Source organism: Oryctolagus cuniculus, chromosome 11, assembly GCF_051225735.1.
Source record: "Oryctolagus cuniculus isolate XC-2025 breed Fujian yellow rabbit chromosome 11, ASM5122573v1, whole genome shotgun sequence".
Lineage (NCBI taxonomy): Eukaryota > Metazoa > Chordata > Mammalia > Lagomorpha > Leporidae > Oryctolagus > Oryctolagus cuniculus.
In genome coordinates, this window is record NC_142877.1 from 14,954,908 (window position 1) to 14,979,481 (window position 24,574).

The window sequence follows — 24,574 nt, forward strand, 5'->3', positions numbered from 1 at the left end:
TCAGGGAGTGGTTCCATCATGGACAGCTCCGACGGGCTGCACCGCTTAGGAAGATGTCCCTGGGGTCAGCTGGAGCTTCTACTGCAGATGTTCAGCTTCTTCCTCTTCCAAACCCTGAGTCGTCCCTTTCAGGCGTGCTTCCCAAGAGCCCGCCCTGCAAAGTCACCCACCTGCAGCACCCCTGAGGCCGACCAAGGCATCCTCAAGGCCCTGGGAAGCCATTGCACACTCCCAAGAGGGGGAATAACCTGTGGAGCCCTGCCTCGATTAAAGCAAATGACCCCGTCAGCAGCCAAGGTCAAGCTGAGGGGAGACCAGGGGGGATTCTACTGTAGTCAGCTGGAGGGACCAGTGTGGCTTGGGCTGCAGGGATAGGGTAGAGATCATGGGAGGTAGAAAGATTAGGGAGGCTGTGGGTCAGCTCTTTCTGTTCCACAAACCCATGCAAATTCTACGATTCTTTGCTGCCCCAAAGATGTCAACTCTGCGTGGGTCTCTAGTCTTTATCAAGTGGGGCAGAGCTAATCTGGGATGTGTCCCTACACCCAGGAGCATCTACACAGCGCCTGTGCATGGGCATGGCGGCCACCACAATGTGTGTCCCTGGCTTTCCTGGCCTGGCCTTGGTGGGTTTGGATGAGAGCTGTAGACCCCTCCAAAATGGAATTCCTACTGTCAAGGTATCACTTCAACTTCTGTGGTGCCCACTCTGAACCTGCCCGCTCCATCTGAAACCCTGTGTGGTGTCTGTTGATGATGTTCACGTGGGCCGTCCAGAGACCCTGTGCTGACATCTGATCTGCGTGAGAGGCCGGAAGGAGCAGGGATGGCTGTCAGACAGAGCAGACGAGATACAGACAAAGCAGATGAGGTACAGAGAGCTGCCCCAGAAGATGGGAGATGACACACGTGGCAGGCAGTGAGAATTTGGAGGGAGGACCGTGGTTTCCTGAAGGAGGTGGCTTTGAAACTGGGCGTGGGAAGACCAGGCTGGCAGGTGCATGGGAACTGGGGCAGTCAGGACTTCCGTAGGCAGTGGGGATCGCCAGGATCCTGTGTCTCTCAGTGGCTTCCAGGTCTTCTTGCCTTCTCCTGGGCTTCTGTAATGGCCACGCTCTCTGAACAGAGCTGGGATTGGGTGAGGGCCTTGGAAGGGAGCTCTGTTTCTCAGAGGAGCAAGTTCTAGTCAAGGCACTTGGAACAGTGCCAGGTTTTCTGCTGTAAAATCAGAATGATACCCATGTGTGTCTGTTAAGTTTTTTCAATCTGCAGTTCACTGAAGTGACTTAAAACTGTACTTTCCAATGAAGTCTATTGTGATCTACATGTGCATTCGAACATTGTCTAGTAGGGGTGTTTAAACAGGGGAGATAAATTCTAATGATACATAATTAGCCCATTATCCAAAATATTATTGTTTCTGTGTGATATCAATGTACACTTATTAATGAGCCATTTTACATTATTTTCTACACTGATTCTTTGAAATTCATTGCTCAGTGACCACATACAGCTGGAGGATATGGTGTCAGACAACACAGACATATATGATTTCACATAAATGAAAATCTCAAGGTAGGGCAGCCCCAGGATGTTAATCAACAACACCAACAAGGACCTAGGTTCCCAACACCCTCTTTCTTGGCCATCCACAGTGCATCACCTGTGCTCTCCACTAGCTTGCCTCATGGTCTCAGAACGGCTACCACAGCCTCCCAGGCCACCTGTAGCGTGTGTCAGATTCTGGCAGAGGGAGAGGGTGTGTTTTCCTGTGTGCATCTCTTCTCAAAGAACTCTTTCCTGCCTCCCCACCAGGCTGATTGTCCCTCAAGTCTCAATGTCAGATCTCGTCACATGCTCGTGCCTAATCCAAGCCCTGGAAAGGTGAATGGACTTGGAAGTCCAATTTCAGAGATCGGAATTTGTCCCTGAGTTAGAGAGGTTTCCCCTTCTCTGAGTCGGTGGAAGAGATCAGACACTGGAATAAGACAGGTCGTATCAGCAAAGCCCCGGGGGAACAGTTGAGTAGACAAGGACCCAGCAGTGTCTGCACAGCCCCTACTCCACGGCCCTCGGCTCCTTTGCTAGTCCACATTTCCCATGTGGAAAATGATGGAGTTTCAAGTAGTTTCCCAAACTGGGTTCCATGGAACACAGATCCCAACAGATGTGCTGCGAAAAGACTCTTGTAAAAGAAATTCATTTCTTAATTAACTGTGTCTATTTATGGGCCACAGTGTGAGGTCTTGATCTATGTATGCATTGTAGGAAAACTTAAGCATGCTGATAGCATATTCATCACCTCACCAACCTTTCTCTTCTGTGGTGAGAATGGCTGTTAAAAGTCCTCTCTTTTTAGCTACTTTGAAATCTGCAACACGTCACCAGTCACCTGGGCACTTGCAGCATGGTCGGTCCCTAGGGCTCCCCCTGAAGTCTGAGACCCGCACCCCTTGGTTCACATCTCTCCTTGCCCCATTCTCCACCCCATGCCGCCCCCAGCCTCCGGGAACCATGCTTCTCCTCTCTGTTCTATGAGATCAGCCTTTTTTAGATTCTCTATGTAAGTGAGATCACAGAGGTTTTGTCTTTCTGTGCCTGGGTGAGTTCACAAAAGGAGGCTTCTGACGAAATAGCACCTGCCTCCTGGCAACTCACAGCACCTACGAGAACCTTCAGGTTCTGGGAAGGCCCACTGTGATCTACCCTGGGTTTCTCAGATTTCTTGGCTTCAGAGCCCCAGGGGTAGAATACATTAACCCAGGTTTGAGAAACACATTTGGAGCTCCTGCCTTAATGAACTATGAGTTTATCCAGCAGGAAAAAGCTTACACAGACACCACGTCCCCCACGTGGCCTCTTGTGGTTGGCAGTAAATGACCTGCTCCTGCTGGGAAAATTCCCACAGACCATGCACGGCGAAGACTGTAGCTCAGACCACAGACTACACATGGTGAAGACTGTAGCTCAGACCACAGACTACACACGGCGAAGACTGTAGCTCAGACCACAGACTACGCACGGCGAAGGCTGTAGCTCAGACCGCAGACTACACACGGCAAAGACTGTAGCTCAGACCACAGACTACGCACGGCGAAGGCTGTAGCTCAGACTGCAGACTACACACGGCGAAGACTGTAGCTAGGACCACGGAATACACATGGCAAAGACTGTAGCTCAGACCACGGACCACACACGGCGAAGACTGTAGCTCAGACCACGGACCATGCACGGTGAAGACTGTAGCTCAGACCACAGACTACGCATGGCGAAGACTGTAGCTCAGATCACAGTTCTCATTTCCCTGAGGAAGAACAAGAACTACAGGGCCCCACCTTGCTTACCTCATCCAAACCTTTGATCCTCACCCCACAGGGGAGTCTCCCACTTGGTCAGACGCCAAGCAGATGGCTACTCACTCATTTTCCCTGCCTCCACTTGGTGATGTATCTGGTGTCTTCCTTCCTGGGATGGGCAGACATCTGTGTCCAAGGAGATGTGTTCAGGCTCTTATCTGACGTTATCAGTACCAGTTATAAGTTAGTTGATCGAATGAGTCGGTAAAAGCAGAGAAACATAAAACATGGTACATACATCTTCTAACCTTTATTTTTTAACAGGAGTCACATGTAACACATGTATAGTCGATCAGTCTGCTTTGTCGAGGGTCCTATTGGATGGAAGTCCTCCTTGTCTTTCTTGCTTTCTGTGATGCAGCATCAACAATTCCCAGTTCCCTTAAAGTGGAATGAGAAATGAAAGACCCATGCAAAATAACTGAATATAGAAAATGAGCAAACTTTTACAGGTTCCCTCGCAGTCTTTCATGGCTGTCACATTCCTACCGAAGTCGGGGGCAGTTTTTTAGGGACTCCTTGGGGATGTTCAAAAGCACTGAGCTTGTGTTCAGAGAACCATGAGAATGCACTCGTACTGCACTCCTCTAGATGGTAAATTTTTTTAAGGATTTGTTTATTTGAAAGGCAGAGTTAGAGAGAGAGAGATGGAGAGCCAGAGAGAGAGGTCTTCCATCTACTGGTTCACTCCCCAAATGGCCACAATGGCAGGAGCTGGGCTGATCTGAAGCCAGGAGCCAATAGCTTCCTCTGGGTCTACTACGTGGGTGCAGGGGCCCAAGTGCTTGGACCATCTTAGCTGGATCAGAAGAGGAGCAGCTGAAACAGGAACTGGCACCCATATGGGATGCCGATGCTGCAGGTGGAGGCTTAGTCTACTACACCACAGTGCTGGCCCCCAAGAGTAAATATTAAAAAACCACATACATTTAAAAAATTTTATTTTATTTTTTTAAAGATTTATTTGTTTATTTGAAAGGCAGAGTTACAGAGAAAGAGGCAGAGACAGACAGAGAAAGAGAGAGAGAGAGAGAGATTTTCCATCCATTGGTTCACTCCCCAAATGGCCAAAATGGCCAGGGCTGGGCCAGGCCAAAGCCAGCAGCCAGGCACTCCATCTGGGTCTCCCACATCAGTGGCAGGGGCCCAAACATTTGAGCCATCTTCCACCGCCTTCTCAGGCATATTAGCAGGGAGCTGGATCAGAAGTAGAGCAGCCGGGACTCGAACCAGTAGTCATTTGGGATACCAGCATCTTAAGCCATAGCACCAGCCTCCAAATCACACACTTTCAACACTGGGCACCACTGACATCAACAGTCTGAAAATGAACATGTAACTTCCCACGTGGACTGGAGCCTGCGTGTGCTAAGGGTGTCAGCTGGTGTGACAGCAGGAGTGGAGCGTGCTGGTCCATCGGAGGTCAGCAGAGGTGGCCAGGTTGTGTATTGGAATCACCTGCTTTAAAGAAAACTCCAAGGGGCTCAATTCCATCATGGTCACCATCTCCAGCTGGGCAGGATGGGGGGTCTGTGCACGGAAGCCATCCTGTGGTGCAGGTGTAGGGAGGTGCAGGCCGAGGAGCAGAGCCCACGTTTTTTCCTCCCAGGGCTGCGGGCCCTGCGGTCTGCTACCTGAGTCAGGGGTACAGGAAGCTCTGCGTGTCCCTGAGCACGCACACGCCGCTCTCCAGCATCCAGAGCCGGACAGGAAACTGGAGCCCGGCTCCGCCCCTTGCCCGGTTCTCCGTGTCCTGCCTGGCTCGTTCTCATCTTTCCAGTTAATCCTCTGGGCCAGCTTTCCTCGCAGACTGACCTGCCAACCAGCGAGGCTTTCTCGAGTGCTTCCTGTGTGCCAGGCGCCGTGTGAGCCACGTCCCACAAGGTTCACGTAGTCTGCAGCTCATCAGGCCCCTCCCTTGCCACGCCACTCAAGACCTGGACCATCCCCTCTCACCTGGGCCCCTGCTGGGGCTGCCATCTGCTTAGTTTTGTGATCCAGGGCTTAAATTTCTTTTCTCTTTTTAATATTTATTTATTTATTTGAAAGTCAGAGTTACACAGAGAGAGGAGAGGCAGACACAGAGAGAGGGCTTTCATACGCTGGTCCACTCTGCAATTGGCTGCAACGGCCAGAGCTGCGCCGATCCGAAGCCAGGAACCAGGAGCTTCCTCCAGGTCTCCCACGTGGGTGCAGGGGCCCAAGGATTTGGGCCATCTACTTTTTCCCAGGCCATAGCAGAGAGCTGGATTGGAAGTGGAGCAGCCGGGTCTTGAACCGGCGCCCATGTGGGATGCTGGCGCTTCAGACCAGGGCATTAAGCTGCTGTGCCACAGCGCCGGACAGGGCTTAAATTTCATCTTGGCCTGGTGGTAGACTCCACACCCCACCAAGGGTAGGGACTCTGTCTCCAGCTCACCGCCGTGGCCACCATCCCTGGCCTGGTGAATGGATGGAAACACTTGTCAAACGTAAAGGAACGGATAAACAACCACATGAAGTAGCTATCATCATCTCCATTTTGCAGGACAAACCGAGGCTCAGCAGGCTGATGTGACTGATGCGTGTTTTAGAATCATTCAGGTTCAGGGTTAAGGTTAAGGTTAAAATCCGGGTTATGCAACAATAAACCAAAGAGCAACTGGTTCTGTTAAATTCAGGAGCCCTGTGTACGCGATAGGTCTGCATTCACCATGGCTATGGCCTTTGCCAGCCTCTTTTGTGCATCCCAGTAGCTCCCAGGGTTTGAGCTGATGGGTTCCTTGGCATCCCCTGCCATGCACTGTTGAGCGCCTGCTGTATGCTGAGTCACAAGGGAAAGGGGGTGTGGTTCCCGCCTCCTGCAGGAAAAGATGGCCCCAGAGTCACCGGGTGTTTCTGGGGTATCTCCTTGGGCCTGGGAACCATGCTGGAATCTGGGAAGCAGCTGGACATGGCTCCCTCTCGCAGAAGCCCAGGTTTGGTAGGGGAGGCGTATGGGGAACAGATGATAACATAATTATTGAAGTGCACTGGGGAGAGTGCTGTGAAAAACGTGACGTGACAGGGTGTGGCTCTCAGCGGGACTCAGGCGATGGGGCTCAAGCAACCTGGATGAAGTCACACTGAGGATGAAACTTGGCCAGGGGAAGAGGGAGGAGACGAGCATGGCAAGAAAAGGGGGAAGCCAGTGCAAAGGCCCTGAGGTGGGAGGATGAGTGTGACTACAGAGCAGTCTCGGCTGAGGCAGGAGCAGTGGGCAGGGGCGGCCAGGCTAGGCTTTATAGGCTGCTGGGCCTTGGTCTGGAGGACAACGGGAGGCTCTATAGGGATGACAGGGCCCATTGAGGGGCAGCCCAAAGGGAGTCAGAGGAGGCGCCGCCCTCCCCAGAGGCCCCTCCCACCAGGTGGCTGTGGGCAGGGTCCTCCTTCTGGGCCTCTGCGGCTGCTTTCTTCCTGTCCCCAGGGAGGACTGTCCAGTCTTAGAGAGCATCAGGCTGGGGACGGCCCAGCACTTGGCTCTTCCCCCTTCCCAGGGCCCCGCCACTCCCAGCCTCCCCTGGGTGTCTGCGCCTCTCGCCACTTGCTGGGAGCTTCCTAATATAGTCTGGCTGTTTCCTCCCCGACGGTGGCCAAGAGCTGCTCTCGTATCGCAAGCTCCATTTTTCTTGGGCTTAAAGGGACCACGTCAGCCCATCTCATGCCAAACGGAGGCTAAAGGAAGGTTGCCTGAGTTAATGTCATGGCCTCGTCCGGCCCAGGGATTAGCTGTCTCTCCCGTCACCATCTTCCCTGCCCTGTTCCTGCTCATTTTCCGCTTTCACGTGCACTTCTTTTTTCTGAGCAGCAGCAGGGGTGGGGGGGGGGCAGAGCTGGGCTCGGATGCGTGATTGGCCCTGGTCGTTCATTAGCTGTGTCCTCTTGGGTGAGTCCTTGGTCCCTGCCGGGCCTTCATTTCCTCTCATCTGTAAAAGAGGAACCGTCGAATCCATCTCCGGGGGTTTCTGCAGAGCTGTTTCCAGGTGATAAAGCAGAAAGCAGCAGCTGGGCTGCTAAGGAACGCACGCCGCTCATTCATTCGTTCACACACTCATTCATTCATTCGTGCATGGAGTGCCTCCTTGGCACCGTTATGGGCACTGAGGGTGCAGTGGACACAGAAGAAAGGAATCCCTGCCTCTGGGAAGGTGCGTGCCAGTGAGACCATCCATAAGCAACAGCAAAAGCAAAACACAGTGGATTCCATACGCTGTGAGGAGAATGGAGATGGGGGTGCAGGGGCCCCACCTCAACAGCCTGGTCGGGGACGCGTCACTGAGCAGAGCAAAGCCTAGGAGATGGTGGGGGAGGGATATCTGGGGGAAGGGCATTGTAGACACGTGCAAAGGCCCTGAGGCAGGACCACTGCTCCTGTGTGGGAGAAGCAGCAAAGAGGTCTTTGAGGCAAGAGTTGAATGAGGGGAAGGAGAGAACGGGAGAGGGGAGAGGAGAGGGGTGATGGGAAGAGGTCAGGTAGGGTCTTGTGGGCCACCCCGGACTTCAGCTTCTCCTGAGTGAGAAGGAGCGTGGCAGGGTGATAATCTGACTTACTGCGTCTGGACAGAACCCCACCGACTGCTGTGCTGGCGACAGACGCAGGAGCCCGTGTGGCAGCTGTTGTGAACACCCAGGTGCGAGACACAGTGGCTCAGACCACCCTGGGTCGAAGGGCTGGGAGATGCTGAGAACAGCTGGGTTCTGGATCCATTTGGAAAAGATTTCTTCAGGAATATTTGTAGAACACCATGCTGGGTGTTTTATTTTTCCTTAAATGTTTATTTACAAAGAATTTGTTTAAATTTAAACAACAACTTTATTAAGGTATAATTTCCATACAATAAAATATATTTTGTTTTATTTTCTATTCATTTGAAAGACAGAGATAAAGAGAAAGAGCTCAAATGCCTGCCAGGACCGGGCCGGGCTAAAGCTGGGGCCAGGACTCCATCCAGGTCGCCCACCTGCTGCCTCCCAGGGTCTGCATTAGCGTGATGCTGGAGGCAGACACTGAACCTAAGAATTATATGGGATGCAGGCATCCGACCCGTGGCTTAACCCCGAGGCTAAAATGCATTTCAAGTGGGTGGTCCTGACAAATGAGTACACCTGTGTCAACCACCAGCAGCATCAAGATACAGAACATTTCCGTCACTCAGAGTCTCCTTGTCCCCCTCCCCAGTTCTGCCTCCGTCCCACTCCCCGGGCTATCACAGACTGAGTTTTTCTAGACTTTCACATGACTGGAATTGTAGTTTACTTCTCTTGTCTCTGACATCATTCACTTGGCATGTTCTTGAGATGTCTGCATGTGGTTGTATGTATGGTCATGTGTTCCCTGTTACTGCTGGCTGACAGAGCCCTGTGCAGGTGTCCTGCAGCGTGTGTGGCTGTCCTACAGTGTGCAGCTGTCCTACAGTGTGCGGCTATCCTACAGTGTGTGTGTGACTGTCTCACATTGTGTGTGGGGCTGTCCTACAGTGTGTGTGTGACTATCCTACAGTGTGCAGCTGTCCTACAGTGTGTGTGTGACTGTCTCACATTGTGTGTGGGGCTGTCCTACAGTGTGTGTGACTGTCCTACAGTGTGTGGCTGTCCTACAGTGTGTGTGACTATCCTACAGTGTGCGGCTGTCCTACAGTGTGTGTGTGTGTGTGTGTGTGTGTGTGTGACTGTCTCACATTGTGTGTGGGGCTGTCCTACAGTGTGCAGCTGTCCTACAGTGTGCGACTATCCTACAGTGTGTGTGTGTGACTGTCTCACATTGTGTGTGGGGCTGTCCTACAGTGTGTGTGTGACTATCCTACAGTGTGCAGCTGTCCTACAGTGTGTGTGTGTGACTGTCTCACATTGTGTGTGGGGCTGTCCTACAGTGTGTGTGACTATCCTACAGTGTGTGGCTGTCCTACAGTGTGTGTGTGACTGTCTCACATTGTGTGTGGGGCTGTCTTACAGTGTGTGTGACTATCCTACAGTGTGCGGCTGTCCTACAGTGTGTGTGTGACTGTCTCACATTGTGTGTGGGGCTGTCCTACAGTGTGTGTGACTGTCCTACAGTGTGCGGCTGTCCTACAGTGTGTGTGTGACTGTGTCACATTGTGTGTGGGGCTGTCCTGCAGTGTGTGTGTGACTATCCTACAGCGTGCGGCTGTCCTACAGTGTGTGTGTGACTGTCTCACATTGTGTGTGGGGCTGTCTTACAGTGTGTGTGACTATCCTACAGTGTGTATAACTGTCCTACACCATGCATTGCTGTCCTACAGCACATGAGGCTGTCCTACAGGGTGTGTGCAACTGTCCTACAGTATGTGTGGTTATCCTACAGCATCAGGCTGTCCTACAGTGCGTGTGACTGTCCTACACCATGCATGGCTGTCCTACAGTGTGTGTGTAACTGTCTTACAGTGTGTGACTGTCCTACAGCATGTGTGACTGTCCTATACCATGCATGGCTGTCCTATAATGTGTGTGACTGTCTTATGGTATGTGGCTTTCCTACAGTGTGTATGACTGTCCTACACCATGCATGGCTGCCCTATAGCATGTGTGGCTGTCCTACCATATGTGTGTGACTGTCTTACAGTGTGTGGCTATCCTACAGTATGTGAAGCTCTCTTACAGTGTGTGGGGCTGTCCTACAGTACGTTTACCCATGCATCTGTTGATGGACAGTGGGTTGTTTCCATTTTGTGTTGTCTCACTTTTGAACCCTGGTGTGGGTGTCATTTTTCTGTTTTCTGGATGAAGAAATGAGAATCAGAAGAAGGAACTTGTCCAGGACCCCACAGCTTAGGTGATATTGAAAGCAGGTTGGCTCCCCATTCCGTTCTGCCTCCTGCCTGATCCAAGGTGATCACACGTGAATGAGCTTGGAAAATGGCAGCCAGTCGCTTCCACCTGTCCATCTCCCCATGTTCATCTTGTGTGCCATAGTCTCATCCATTTGCTGCACTTGCCTCGCAATCTCATTTTCTCGCTTCCTAGCTGGAGATGGGCCTTAGCTCAAGCCCCAGTCCTGCTCCTTCCTCATTGTGTCTTTGGGCAAGACCCATACCTCCTCTGAGCACCAGTCCACCTATGAAATGGAGGCTCTATCCTCCCCTCAAGATCATGCCCGGTGCCCTCCTCTCTCTGTCTCTCTTCACTTCCCTTTGGCCCATTCACAGCTGAGTGTCCACGCTCACTGGTTTTCTGTGGCTTGCCACTGAAGGGAGGTGAGCTCTGATGCCTCCCTCACCTCTGGCTATCCTGGCTACAGGACAGAGAGCTGGAACTCTCCCACCAGATCAGACTAGGGTTTCTGGTGGTGAGAGCCAGGGTCAGTTTTTTTTAAGGTTTCCCTGGCACTTCAAAAGTGTGCCAGGACCAAGAACACGGGCTCAGACCATGAGCTTTGGCCTCGGTTGGCCTGGGTCTAGATCCTGCTTCCTTGGTCAAGTCGTTTAACCTCTCAGACCACAGCTTCCTCTCCTGGACGTGAGCGTCGCCATGGACCTGCCTACCAGGACACTGTACATGCTGCTTAGTGGGGGCTCTTAGGGAAGGAAGTGGGACCCTGAGCTGGAGCAGTCTGAGCTGGGAGGGGACCAGGCCATGTGGAGACATCTGGATGTGGCACCCTCCACCTCCGGAGCCCCAGTGCCCTGATTCCTAGAAGCCAGCATCTCAGTGCTCCACACCCAACACGTCTGACAGGTGGCGGCTGGACGAGGGGAGGGGAGTTGCCCAGGAGGTGGAGTTTCTGATCAGGCTCAGCCAGTCAGTCATGCAGCAGGTGTTAATGGAGCAGCTCTGGGCGCCAGGTTCTGGGGATGCATCCTAGAGCCAAACAGAAGAGACCCATTTTCTCAGGGGGAAAAAGCTGGCGTGCAGGAGGAGAGAAATGCCACAGGGAACACATGAAAGGAGACCAGGGTGCGGGGTGCAGGCGGATTGCAATTCAAGGTGGGGTCTCAGGGCGGGTCTCCTGAGGCACAGGCAGCGGGAACAGCCAGTGTGATAGCCGGGTGAGAGTTCTCCTTCCGGCTTGAGCTTAGACGTCCCTTCCTGGCTGGCTGATTGGGCTCCCCAGTGTCCCCACAAGGGCACGAGTAGGGAAAGAGGCCGTTTGATGTCTGTGAACCAGGGGATGGATCATCGTGGGGGACAGTCGAGGCTTTGCATGTCTGCCTCCAGCTCTGCGAGGGTGACGTGTCAGGGACCGTCCACCTCCTGACGGTAGGGATGGAGGCGCTCTTGTGGGGCACAAAGACCCAGAAGGAGGCACGGAGGTGTGTGGGCCAGGGGAGTGGAGGAGCCGGAGGGGGCTGGGTTAGTCTCGAGGTGGCATCTGTCTGCCCGCTGACGCCTGGGGCAGAGGGGAGGCCAGGGGCAGGGGCTGGACCTCGGGGAGTCAGCAGGATACAGGACACAGCAGTTCTGAAACATGAATGATGCAATCAGGGAGAACGGGAGAAGGTTTGGGTGGCGCCCTGGGGAGCAGCATGTGACAGGAGGAGGATGAAGGATGGGGCTGTGGGCAGGTTTTGTATCAGCTTGCTCCTGCAGCTCACCCAGCAGCACGACTTTGTACAATCACAGACCTCATATGTATTTTCTTCCAGCTTTTCAGGCACATTAACTCATTAAAACCTTATCACAATGAGGTAAGAGTCAATTGCTGTATGTTTGACAGATGAGGCCCAGAGAGGTTAAGTCGGTTGCCCAAGGTCACACAGCTAGTAAGAGCAGAGGCAGGGTTTGGAGTCTGCTCCCCACCTGTGCCCTCTGCTGCCTCTGCAGTTGCACAGGAATTACACAGCCACCTCCGCAAACTCCTTCCCAGGAGCTCACGCACTGCGCACACCCTGGCTGCTGACGCCCCCTGGGCACGCCACCATTCTGCATGCGTACGGTCTCACACAGCCTCGCACACCCACCCAGCCTCCAGCACCTCGGATTGCTCTGTGCTTTGACACTCGAATGGGCTTACACACTCAGAGCCTACACACCCGTGGTGTCACCTCCCGGGGACCTCGGGCCCTGCACACTTACGATCGTATACACTCAAAAGACACGGCCGTGCTTACCCACACGTCTCTGGGACAAATAACGTCGCACAAATGCCCTCTCGCAGCCTCACGCTCCCCAACATCCACGTTACTGTGCAGGCTCACCCTTCCCCGCTCATGACCTTCAACACCCACATCACCCTGGACACTAGGATAGGGTGCACCTGCCTGTCACCTCGTGTACTGGCAGGGCCTGGCCTGCCCACACAGCTTTGCACTCCGTGACCTGCTAATGGTCTTGCACCCTCACTCAATGCCACCTTTCCTGGCACACTCAAGACCTCACATCTCTCACACCTGAGTTTACACGCCACCATGTCTCGCTCACGTGACTTGGCCGGCCTCTGTGCACACTCTGTTTTGCACACTCCCACAAATGCAGTCACACTGTTGCACACCCTCGCAGTCTTGCCCATTCTCTTATGCGAGCCAAGATCTGTGCACACTCATGTAAACCCACACTCAGGGCTCACTGCTCATGTCACTTCACACGGCTGCAACCTATCTCGCACACCAACGGAAATGCTCACCTCATCATGCAAAATCCTCCCGCCTTGTCCACGCGTGTCCTCGCACTCATTCAACTTCCCACATCCCCAGGCCCCACCTGCGCACAACTTCACACACCGATGCCCACACACACCGCACCCTCTCTCCACACTTGTGACCTTAGCGCGTGTCCACCAATGGGGAGTTCCACATGGCGGGGTCCTGGCTCGCCCCGTCGTGGCCCTGCACACTCGCACCCTGCCCCTCTTCCAGGCCCGCCCGGCCTTGCCCTCCCGTGCCCCGGCGCCCGCGTGGGGGCCGGGTTCCACCCCCTGACGCCCCTCTCCTCGCCCGCAGGCACGTACCAAGGCCAGTTCACCAACGGCATGCGCCACGGCTACGGCGTGCGCCAGAGCGTGCCCTACGGGATGGCCGTGGTGGTGCGCTCGCCGCTGCGCACGTCGCTGTCGTCCCTGCGCAGCGAGCACAGCAACGGCACGGTGGCCCCCGACTCGCCCGCGTCGCCGGCCGCCGACGGCCCCGCGCTGCCCTCGCCCGCCATCCCGCGCGGCGGCTTCGCGCTCAGCCTGCTGGCCAATGCCGAGGCGGCGCGGGCGCCCAAGGGCGGCGGCCTCTTCCCGCGCGGCGCGCTGCTGGGCAAGCTGAGGCGGGCCGAGTCCCGCACGTCCGTGGGCAGCCAGCGCAGCCGCGTCAGCTTCCTCAAGAGCGACCTGAGCTCGGGCGCCAGCGACGCCGCCTCCACCGCCAGCCTGGGAGAGGGCGCCGAGGGCGCGGACGACGCGGCGCCCTTCGAGGCCGACATCGACGCCACCACCACCGAGACCTACATGGGCGAGTGGAAGAACGACAAGCGCTCGGGCTTCGGCGTGAGCGAGCGCTCCAGCGGCCTCCGCTACGAGGGCGAGTGGCTGGACAACCTGCGCCACGGCTACGGCTGCACCACGCTGCCCGACGGTCACCGCGAGGAGGGCAAGTACCGCCACAACGTGCTGGTCAAGGGCACCAAGCGCCGCGTGCTGCCGCTCAAGAGCAACAAGGTCCGGCAGAAGGTGGAGCACAGCGTGGAGGGCGCCCAGCGCGCGGCCGCCATCGCGCGCCAGAAGGCGGAGATCGCCGTCTCCAGGTAGGACCGCGGGCGGAGCGGCGGGATGGGGGCCTCAGCTGGGAGGGGCCCTGCCTCCACGCCTGTTCCTGCGGCTTTTTACCCTCCCCGGGTTCCCTCACGGCCTTTAGGGGCTTGACCTGAGGCACTGCTGAAGCTGACGTCACCTCTTCAACCATTGTTCATCCATCCACTGGTGTAACCACCCAGCCAGCCAGCCACTTTCCCATCCATCCTCCATCCGCCCATCCATTTTTCCATACACTCATCCAGTTGCCCATCTGTCCGCCCACTTGCCCATCCATTCATCCTCTCATTCATCTACTGTTATTCCTGTCCACCAAAGTGACCCATCCCCTTCACTGATTTAAACCTTCCATTCACTCAACCTTTCTAATACTCACTTGATAGCCATCTCTCCACTCCATCATCCAAATCCACTCCCAACCCCCCACTTTCTGTAAAATCCAGTTACCCATCCATCCACTGGAACACACAGATGTCCATCCAACCCCAGTATTCATCTAGCTTCTTTAATACCCACCGGAACAACCACCCACCCACCCAGCCATTTTACGCATTCTCCCATCCGACTTTCCATCTTTTACCCACCCACTCATTCATTACCCATCCATCCAACTACACAGACACCCATTCAAACATCTGTTCACTCAACTGCCTAACCACCAATCCTAACATCCACACATCCAACCATCTCCATCACCCACCCACACTCCCACCCACCCAATCATTCAACTACCCACCCATCTCTCATCCATCTAACCACCTTATGGCCCAACTGTCCTTCAGCAACCCATCACACTTCCACTCACTCAACCAACGTCACCCATCCATGCATCCATCCAGCCTCCCACCCACTAAGCACTCACTCTGTCACCTACATTCAAACCAGATCACGTCTTCTCTCTGTACTTCAGATAAAGTTGTCTTGAAGCATTTGTAGTGCCTACCAAGTACACAACAGTTTTCTGTGGCTTACAAATATTGACATACTCAACCCTCTGAAAACCCTTATGCGGTGGGCACTATTTGTATTTCCATTTTACAGATGAGCTAAGTGAGGCTTGAGGAGATAAGGTGACTTGTTCAAAGTCAGCCGTGAGTGAGTGGTTGGTCTTTCATAATCTGTCCAGCCTCACCTGCTACCACTCTTGCCCTGGGCTCAGATGGTCTTCCTCTGTGATGGGCACTCTGACCTGTATCGTCCTTCTTTTGTTCCTTTTGCCAAAGTGTTTTTGTTCATGCTGATCTCTCAGCCTGGATGGCTCCTCCCTCTTCCTGCTGTCCATGCAGTTCCTACCCGGTGGGGCTCAGATCCAGCCTGACTCCCTTAGAGAGCCGAGAAGGTCCACCCCTGGCAGACTGTCCCTAGGCTGCAAGAACCGATCTCAGAATACAGTGGTTGCAACGTTACACTGCTTACACGATTTGTTGCTAACCTACCATTTAATGAAGGGCTCCCTGAGTGCCAGCCACAGCCCTGAGATCTTTATGTGTACTAACTCAGCCCGTCTTTCTAAGCTCTGGAAGAGGTAAGTACTGTTATTGTTCTCATTTGGCAAGTTTGGGGTGAGCTGCAGGGACAGCAGTGGGTGCGGCAGGGCAGTGGTGAAAGGCACTGCTGTGGCTGTAAATGGCCTGGGCCGAACGCGGTGGCTCGTGGTCTTCAGAGTTAGGCAGACCCAGAGCCAAAATCTGGCCCTGCCGTCTTAGCTCAGTGATGTGCCCAGGTCTGTTTCCTGTGAGTTTCAATGTTCCCATCCATGGCGCCATCATTGCTTCATTGCCTGTCCTTGGCCAGAGCAGTTTTCTTCTCTGACTTGAAAAACGAGGCTTAGGAGAGAGAGTACGGGCCCAGCATCCCAGTCCCACGGTGGGGCGAGTGCCCTGGGGAGCAGACTCTGAGACTGAGATCAGTGCACAGGACAAGGGTGGGGAGCGTTCCCAGGATCAGCTCTTGGGGGAGCAGAAGGAAGCAGGATTGTGCAGAGGGGGCCTCTGGGCTGCCATGCAGTCTCCACAGAGGCCCAGCAACCACAGGAGGGCCTAAGCCGTGGAAGTGACCTTCAGTGTGGTCCCAGGTTGGGGTGCGGGAGCTGGAGCTCTCTGCCCTCTGCACTGGGTGCAGGTCACCCACCATGCACTGGGGCGGAATGCCGCTCTTCAGCCAGGGCCAATGCCTGGAAGAGCCTGGCAGCTGACAGTTCCCTGGGCCGCTGGGGATGGGAGAGAGAATCCTTCAGGCCTGAGGGCACCCTGGGAGGCCCGTCACAGTATCCACAGTAGGGAGCACGAGTCCTGGTCACCCTTCACTGAAAGCCTTAGACAGACAGATGAGGTGCAGAGAGAGAATGAGAGACACCCAAGGCCACCTGGCAAGCGAGTGGGAGAACCAGAGTCTTGGACCCTTGCTTCCTGATTCCAAAGGTCTGACCACCACGTCTTGCTATGTCTGCCCTTATACACCCTACACCGCCGTGAATGTCTGATCAGTTAGCATCATTGAGGGAGAGCGTAGGTCTGGGTGATTCTCTTAAGACTCCTTGGCTAGGGGCTGCTATGGTCTGGGGCTGTGTGGCTGCCGTTGTGACAGCGTTAAGGGGTAGGAGCTTTGCGTGGTGAGTGGGCCATGAGGGCTGTGCTGTCACGGGTGGAGTCCTCTGTTACTAAAGGCTGAATTTGGCCCCTTTTGCCCCTTGGCCTTCCACCCTCTGCCTTGAGAGGATCCAGCCTTCTGCCCCACTGGAGGACACAGTGTGCCAGGCACCATCTTGGAAGATGAGAGTGGCCTCACCAGACACCACGCCTGCTGGCGTCTCGGCTGCAGCTGCCCCAGGCTCCAGACCTGTGAGCCAGTGTGTCTGTGCTGTTACACAGTCCCTGGCCTCAAGCGTTCTGTTATGAAAGCACACACGGACCAGGGCAGAAGCAGGGCTCAGGTGACCGCATAATTCTGTCTAAACCTGGATACTCTTATGTAGGGGCACCTGCCACCCACGGGACTTCCCGCTGGTGGTACCAGCTGTGATCCCTCGCTCGGTTCCTCGGCTGTAAAGTTACTATTTCCCCTTTCCGTACTCTATCCTTTGGAATCCAGACATTAAATGCAGCCCACCATCAAGAGGGAGAAGAGTGGGGAGTTAAGCTGCACCCTTTGTTGGGGGGATTATTTCAAATTCTCTTGCATGTAGGGAAGATTTGTCCCTTCTTCTGCAGGGAGCATTTTATTTATTTATTTTTAATATTTTATTTATTTATTTGAGAGGTAGAGTTACAGACAGTGAGAGGGAAAGACAGAGAGAAAGGTCTTCCGTCTGCTGGTTCACTCCCCAAATGGTTGCAATGGCCAGAGCTACGCCGATCCGAAGCCAGGAGCCAGGAGCTTCTTCCTGGTCTTCCACGCGGGTGCAGGGGCCCAAGCACTTGGGCCATCTTCTACTGCTTTCCCAGGCCACAGCAGAGAGCTGGATGGGAAGAGGAGCAGCCGGGACTAGAACCGGCGCCCATATGGGATGCTGGCGCTGCAGGCAGAGGATTAACCTACTGTGCCGCAGCGCCGGCCCCTGCAGGGAGCATTTTAAATATCTGTGCCAGGTGAGACCTGTGGTTACGACAGGTGAAAGCCAGCGCTGTGCTGGGCCATCCCAGGGAAATGCTGGAGGCAGGTGGGTGAGAGCTCAGCCTCTTCGTACTGAAGAATTGGAACTCCGGCTGCTCAACTGACAGGCTGTGTGACCTTGCCCAGGTCGCTTCACCTCTCTGAACCTGGGATCCTCTCCTCCTAGGGTTGTCAGGGACAAGCAGGGAGTTGGTGCCTGCAAAAGGCTTGGCATAGAACAGCCTGCAGTGAACACAGTCATTGTCCTCACCCAGCATCTGGGCTGCAGGGTGGGGAAGAGAGGCACAGTGAGGGGGGAAAGGCGGGATTTCCCAGCCATCACCTGTCGGGGTGAAGCCTCGCCCCTCTCTGCCCCTGGTTTCCCCTGCTCCCCGCATCCTCCGTGCCAGCACCTGTTCCCTTGAACGTGGAGGTGCTGAGCTCCCACTCAGAGGGTGGCCAGGCCCAGAGCCGGGGCCTGCATCTCTGGAGTGAGAAGTCAGTGCAGCTTCCTGCCTATGGTGCTGCTACGAGGGGAGAGAGGAGGGTTTGGGTCCCTCCTGTGTGTGAGGAAGGCGGCCCGGGGCTGGTGCCGTGCATGTGTGTGTGTGTGCACGCACGTGTGTGGAGCGCTGGCTGCCAGCTTGCTTTCCAGCTGTGGTGGAGTTTCCAGTTGAGGGAATGAATCTCTGGATCACACGGAGAAGCAGAGCTGAGGCCGTCTTCTCGGATGCTGTCCTCTCCCGGGGCCTGGCTGGCTGCAGAGGACAGCCAGCACCCATGCAGCCAGCGGCCTCCCGGCGCCAGGCAGGCCTGGGCTCTGCCCGCTTTGTGGGCTCCGGGTCCTTGCCCGGGGGGATGTGGGACTTGTCAGCCCAGAGTCTACGCTCAGGAAACCCTCCCAGGAGAAGAGAGAGAGCCGAGGCAGTGCCTGCCCTCCAGCTGGGCTGTGGACTGAGCAAGATGCTAGACCCGGGAGTCACGTGTGCCTGTCGGCGGCTGGAGGGCCGCTGGTCCCCACGGAGGTGGGCTGTGCGTGTGAAACAGTCTGACTCTGGGGAGAACGTAAAGGAGCCTGTTAATGTGGAAATACCGACTAGTTGTTGAATATGGCTGTATGTTAGGTGTCTCGAGTTAGTTAAAATACAGCACGGACATTAATTTCACCTGTTTCTTTTTACGTCTTTAATTGTGGTTATGCGAGAACATTTTAAGATTAGGTATGTGGCTGACAGTGCCTCCATCCACCAGGTAGGGAAACCAAGGTACAGAAGGGACAACAGAGCCCTCAGGGCCATCAAGTGGTGGCAGGGGCGGGGGGACGAGAGTCTCGCCTTCCGATTCCGTGGCTATGCACTCTTTCTGTAACGCCTTTTACGGTCGTGGCTGCTGAGCTGTGGAGGGAAGCTGGCATGTCTGGGGCGATGCCGAAACTTGTCTGGTCTGGTTGTCGTGCCAGTGCCCTGTGAATGGCTCCCTTCCGCCGGAGCGCCGGGAGGGTAAGGGGGCCGCTTTGACTTTGCCTCTGGCCTGCTGTGTCTTGTCCTCTCTCCAGACCTCAGTTCCCTCGTTTCTAAAGGAGAACAGTGAACAATGAACTCCTCTGGCAGCGTTCACATGGATTCAGGTGGAGCTTGTACACGAAACACCTGGCACAGCGCTGGCCAGCAGGAAGCCCCCCCCCCCCCATCCAAAACGCTGGCTGCGGTAGTCACTGTGTCCTACTCTGGCTGTGCTCCGGAGCCGGGGGCAGTGGAGCCTGGAGGAGCCCAGGGGGTGGGGTTGGAGCAGCTCAAGGTGGCACCGCTCAACTGGCCTCTGACCCTTCTCCACCTTCATCCCCTCCCCAGGCAGGCCCTGGAGCCTCCCACATTGAGTGCAAGGCGTAGAGTTGGTTTTGAGAATTGCTGGGAGCCGTTTCTCCCGTGAGCAGGTGCCCTTGGGGTGCAGGGACCAAGAGCTGGGCCGTGGCACTGGACAGAGCCGGGTTTGAGTCTGAGTTCACCGTCTGCCAAGCTGCGTGGCCTGAGACGAGTTGCGTCGTCTCCCGGGGGCTCACTTCCCTCTGCAGTCAGCTGCTATGAAGTCCTCGTGCTCTCTGCCCGCCGTATTGCTGCAGAGAGTAAGAGAAGTGGCTCGGGTGAAGGCACGCAAGGGGCTGTACAGTGTGGTGACGACCCCTGCAGCATGCTGTACTGACCTGAGTCTCTCCCTGCTAGTGAAATCACGAGAGAAAGCCCTGTATTCTCATATGGTGTGGGCACGTGTTTCCAAGTACCACGATTCTGAGTACTTCATGTATGTCAGCATATTTCATCCTCAGAGCAGCCCCACGAGGAAGGTGGGGAAACTGAGGCATAGACAGTTAAGCATCTCAAACAAGGGCATGCATGTAACAGCACAGCTGGGTGCTGAAGCCAGGAAATCTGGTTCTAGAATGTTCTAGATGGGCTGCCCTCGGGTCAGTTTTCTCTCCCAGGCTTTGATTAGCACTTCCTCTGTGCGGGGGCGCTGGTTATGCAGTGCTAGATTGAAGTGGTCGGCACTCTCCGGGGACTCACAGCCCGGTGGGGAAGGAGGACAGGGGCTGGACACGGTCACTGGTGGAGCAGAGGAGGGAGCGGGCTGAGAGCAGCAGGTCCAAAGCCAAGAGCGACTCCGTCCTGGGCGTGGTGGGGGAGAGCTCCCTGCAGGTGGTCGCCTCTGGGTGGGAGTTGGCCAGGTGAAGAGGGAGAGGTCACTCCAGGGAGAACCGTTAGGATGGGCGCAGGCATGGAGGCAGGAATGTGCATGGTATATTTAGGGAACGATGAGTCACTGAGGACTGGAGTACGCAGGAGTGGGGTTGGGGAGAGATTAGAGACGCGGCTGGCCAGGCAGCCTCCGCCAGGTTAGGTTGGGCTTTGCATGCCAGCGCCTGATGTTACAAACTAAAATACTGCGGGGACCAGGCAGGCAGCGGGCTTGTGTCCAACTCACGGGGGCCTCGCCAGGCTCCCCCGGGAGGCCACACTGCTTCCTACCGGGGCCCGGACTGTGGACTCAGCTTTTGCATAGTCCTTGAGTTTTCAAGAAAACTGGGGATTTGCATTTTGACATAAAATCTTCCTTGTTGTGATTTTGTTGTTATAGAAAAAGTTAAACATTTATAAAAATAGAGAAACTGATATAATATATACCCGTTGGATTCAACAGTTGTTAACAGGTTTGCCATATTTGCTTCACCATATATATATATATTTCTGAAATAATATCAAGTAAATTCTAGATATCATCAGAGCATTTACCTTAAAGCGCTTTAAAGTGCGCTTCTAAAAGACAGAGGCATTTCTGGGCAGGTGTTACAATGCAGCCGATCAAGCCATCGCTTGGGGCACTTGCATCCCGTATCAGAGCACTAGGTCAAGTCCCAGCAGCTCCTCTTCAGATCCAGCTTCCTGATAATGCATGCTGGGAGGCAGCAGATCAAGTGCTTGGGCCCTGCCCCCACGTAGGAGACCTGCACGGAGTCCTGGGCCCCTGGCTGTGGCCTGGCCCAGCCCAGCCCTGGCTGTTTTGGGCATTTGGGGAGTGAACCAGCAGCTGGACCATCTCTCCTCCCCTCTTCTTTTCCCTTTTTCTCTCTTTCTCCCTGTCACTCTGCCTTTCGAGTAGATGGAAATAACCAAAACTAAACATAAGACCTTATGAATAATTCTCAGTTTTATCCAGTGTACTTCTTGTCTGATGTGTTCAAATGAGTTATCTCACTGTGGCTTTGATTTGCTTTTCCCTGGTGACTAATGATGTCATTTTTTGGCTGTCTGTGTGTCTTCTTCCAAGCAATATCTATTCAAATCCTTTCACCATTTTTAAATTGAATTTTTTTTATTATTATCAGGTTGGGAGAATTCTTTGTATATTCTAGATACAAGTCCCTTATGAGATTGGTGATTTGCAAATGTTTCTGCCCATTCTGTGGATTGTCGTTTCACTTTCGTTTTTCTTTTTGAAGATTTTTTTCTTGTTTATTTGGAAGGCAGAATTACAGAGAAAGGCAGAGAGAGAGGGAGGGAGAGAGGTCTTGCATTTGCTGGTTCTCTCCCCAGATGGCTGCAATGGCAGGACTGGCCTCCTAGACAGGATGCCGGCGTCTCGGGTGGCAGTGGAACGCACTGAGCCGCATGCCGTCTCGGGTGGCAGTGGAACGCACTGTGCCGCATGCCGTCTCGGGTGGCAGTGGAACGCACTGTGCCGCATGCCGACTCCTGTCTCTTCACTTCTTTACCTGCTACGCCACAATGCCAGCCTCTCTTTACTTTCTTTCTTTTTTTTTTTTTTAATTTATTTTTTTGATAGGCAGAGTGGACAGTGAGAGAGAGAGACAGAGAGAAAGGTCTTCCCTTGCCGTTGGTTCACCCTCCAATGGCCGCCGCTGCAGCCGGCGCACCGCGCTGATCCGATGGCAGGAGCCAGGATCCAGGTGCTTTTTCCTGGTCTCCCATGGGGTGCAGGGCCCAAGCACCTGGGCCATCCTCCACTGCACTCCCTGGCCATAGCAGAGAGCTGGCCTGGAAGAGGGGCAACTGGGACAGAATCCGGCGCCCCGACCGGGACTAGAACCCGGTGTGCCGGCGCCGCAAGGTGGAGGATTAGCCTGTTGAGCCACGGCGCCGGCTCTCTCTTTACTTTCTTAATGATGTTCTTTGAGGTCTAGAAGTTTTCAGTTTCGACGAAGTCCAGTTTATCTGTTTCTCCTTTGGTCGCCTGTGCTTTTGTGTCATGCCTGAGGAACCATTGTCTACTTCGGGATCTACTACTACCTGCTTTCCAACTCTTAGAGTTTTTAGTTTATAGTTTTAGCTCTAAAACCTTTGATTTTGAATTTATTTTTGTCAGTGGTATGAAGTTGAATCTAATTTCATTTTTTAAAAGATTTATTTTATTTATTTGAAAGGCAGATGCACAGAGTGAGAGAGAGGTCTTCCATCTGCTGGTTCACTCCCCAAATGGCTGCAACAGCTGGAGCTGTGCTGATCTGAAGCCAGGAGCCAGGAGCTTCTTCCGGGTCTCCCACACAGGTGCAGGGGCCCAAGGACTTGGGCCATCTTCTACTGCTTTCCCAGGCCATAGCAGAGAGCTGGATCAGAAGGGGAGCAACCAGGTCTTGAACTGGTGCTCACATGGGATATTGGAGTCACAGGTGGCGGCTTAACCCACTGCACTACAGCATTGGCCCTAATTTTCTTCTTTTACTTTGGAGATACAGCTGTGCCACCGCTGTGTGTTAAGACCAGCCTTTCCCCCTTAAGCTCTCTTGACTTCCTAATTGAAAATCAGTCGGTCACAGATGTGGGGCTCTGTTTCTGGACTCCCGTTCCGTTCCTGTGAGCTGTTTGTCCTGCTGTCAGTGGCTGCTGTTGAGTGCTCTAGCTTTGGACCAAGTATTGACATTGGGAAACAGGGATCCCCTAACTTTGTTCTTGTTTTTCAAGATGACCTTGGATGTCTGGGGTCTTTTGCATTCCCGTAGATTTTTGCATCTGCTTATCAATTTCTACCAAAGAAAGGCAACTTGGATCTTGGTAGGGTTTGTGTTGCATCTTTAGATTCGTTTGAGAGTATCATTGTTTTAACAGTTTTAAGCCTTCTTGTCCATGAACATGGGGGCATCTTTGCAAAATGCCCCTGTCTGGTGTCCCCTCCAACCCATCCAATATGCCTTCAGTAGTGTTTAAAGAATGATTGTTGGGGCTGGCGTGTGGCATAGCAGGTTAAACTGCTGCTTGTAATGCTGACATCCCATATGGGTGCCATTCGAGTCCTGGCTGCTCCACTTCTGATCCAGCTCCCTGCTAATGGCCTGGGAAAGGCAGCAGCAGATGACCCAGGTGCTTGGCCCCCTGTAACCCATGTGAGAGACCTGGATGGAGCTCCTGGCTCCTGGCTTTAGCCTGGCTCAGTCCTGGCTGTTGCAGCCACCTGGGGGAGCGAACCAGTGGATAGAACATCTCTGTCCCTCTTTCTCTATAACTCTGACTTTCAAGTAAACAAATAAATCTTTTTTTTTTTTTTAAAAAAAAGACTGTTGCCAGGGAAATGCAGATCTAATTTAGGGGTTAAATGCCTAGCAGTGGATTTGCTGGGTCAGCGAGAGTGTGCGTTCAAGTTATTATCAGAAGCCCAGTTAGCTCTCAAATTTACCCTTCATCTCCCCTCGGCCGTCTGGAGGAGTGAGGCATCGCTCCCACCTCGCTCCCAGTGCTAGGTCTTCTCTGGCCTTGCCTCTGACTTTTGCCACATCATTTGAAGACAATCAGTGTCCCACAAACCCAGTGCCACCTTCGACGCCCACCAACCCCCTGCCCTTGCCCATAGGGGCCAAGTTCGTCCTTGGTCTCTGTCCCTGCTCTGTCTCCTGAGACTGCTGGACCTGAGGTTCCGCTGAGTGGGTGAAGCTGCCTGGGCATGGGCTTGAAACATCAGAGAGGCCCCCAGCCCCCTGCCCTCCCTTGTGACCCTCCTCTGAGAATCAGCAGATGGATAAAATCGCTCTGCACCTGGGCCTGAAGACTGGGCCAAGCGGAACTTCCTGCGCTGTCAGAGCGGGCCTCTCGTGATGTACGCGAGGCAGCTGTCACTGAGGCTGAGTGGTCTGGGGGTGAGGGTGGGGGAGAACAGCTGGCCCGGTTCCTGGCAGTAGGGAGCTGTTGGAACTACAAGGACAGTGTGCCCAGGTGAGTCAGGCCCCCCAAACTCGGAGAGTAGAGAACTAGAGAAAAGACCCTGCCCGCTCCTGTCAGTCCTCAGAATTAGCTGGTCTGAGTTGAAAGGTGCCTTAGGGATGAGGAGGTCCAATGTGCCCATTTCACAGATGAAGAAACTGAGGCCTACAAAGGTAGAGGGTTGGTCGGGGTCCTGCAGTGAGCCTGGTGAGAGCAAG

General features: G+C 54.2%; 1 protein-coding gene and 1 long non-coding RNA gene across 2 annotated transcripts in view; one reads left to right on the forward strand and one right to left on the reverse strand.

The window, feature by feature from the left end:
* Positions 1-24,574, forward strand: part of JPH2 (junctophilin 2) — a 75,003-nt gene that overhangs the window by 13,299 nt on the left and 37,130 nt on the right. Inside the window, exon 2 of the mRNA NM_001081998.1 lies at positions 13,268-14,054. Within this exon, the coding sequence (NP_001075467.1) occupies positions 13,268-14,054 (787 nt within the window). The remainder of the gene's footprint in view (positions 1-13,267; positions 14,055-24,574) is intronic.
* LOC149123353 (uncharacterized) lies at positions 19,089-19,967 on the reverse strand. Its single transcript, XR_016216564.1, has 3 exons — positions 19,853-19,967; positions 19,658-19,765; positions 19,089-19,225 (listed from the first exon to the last, which is right to left on the reverse strand). It is a non-coding gene; the product is annotated as an uncharacterized LOC149123353 (long non-coding RNA).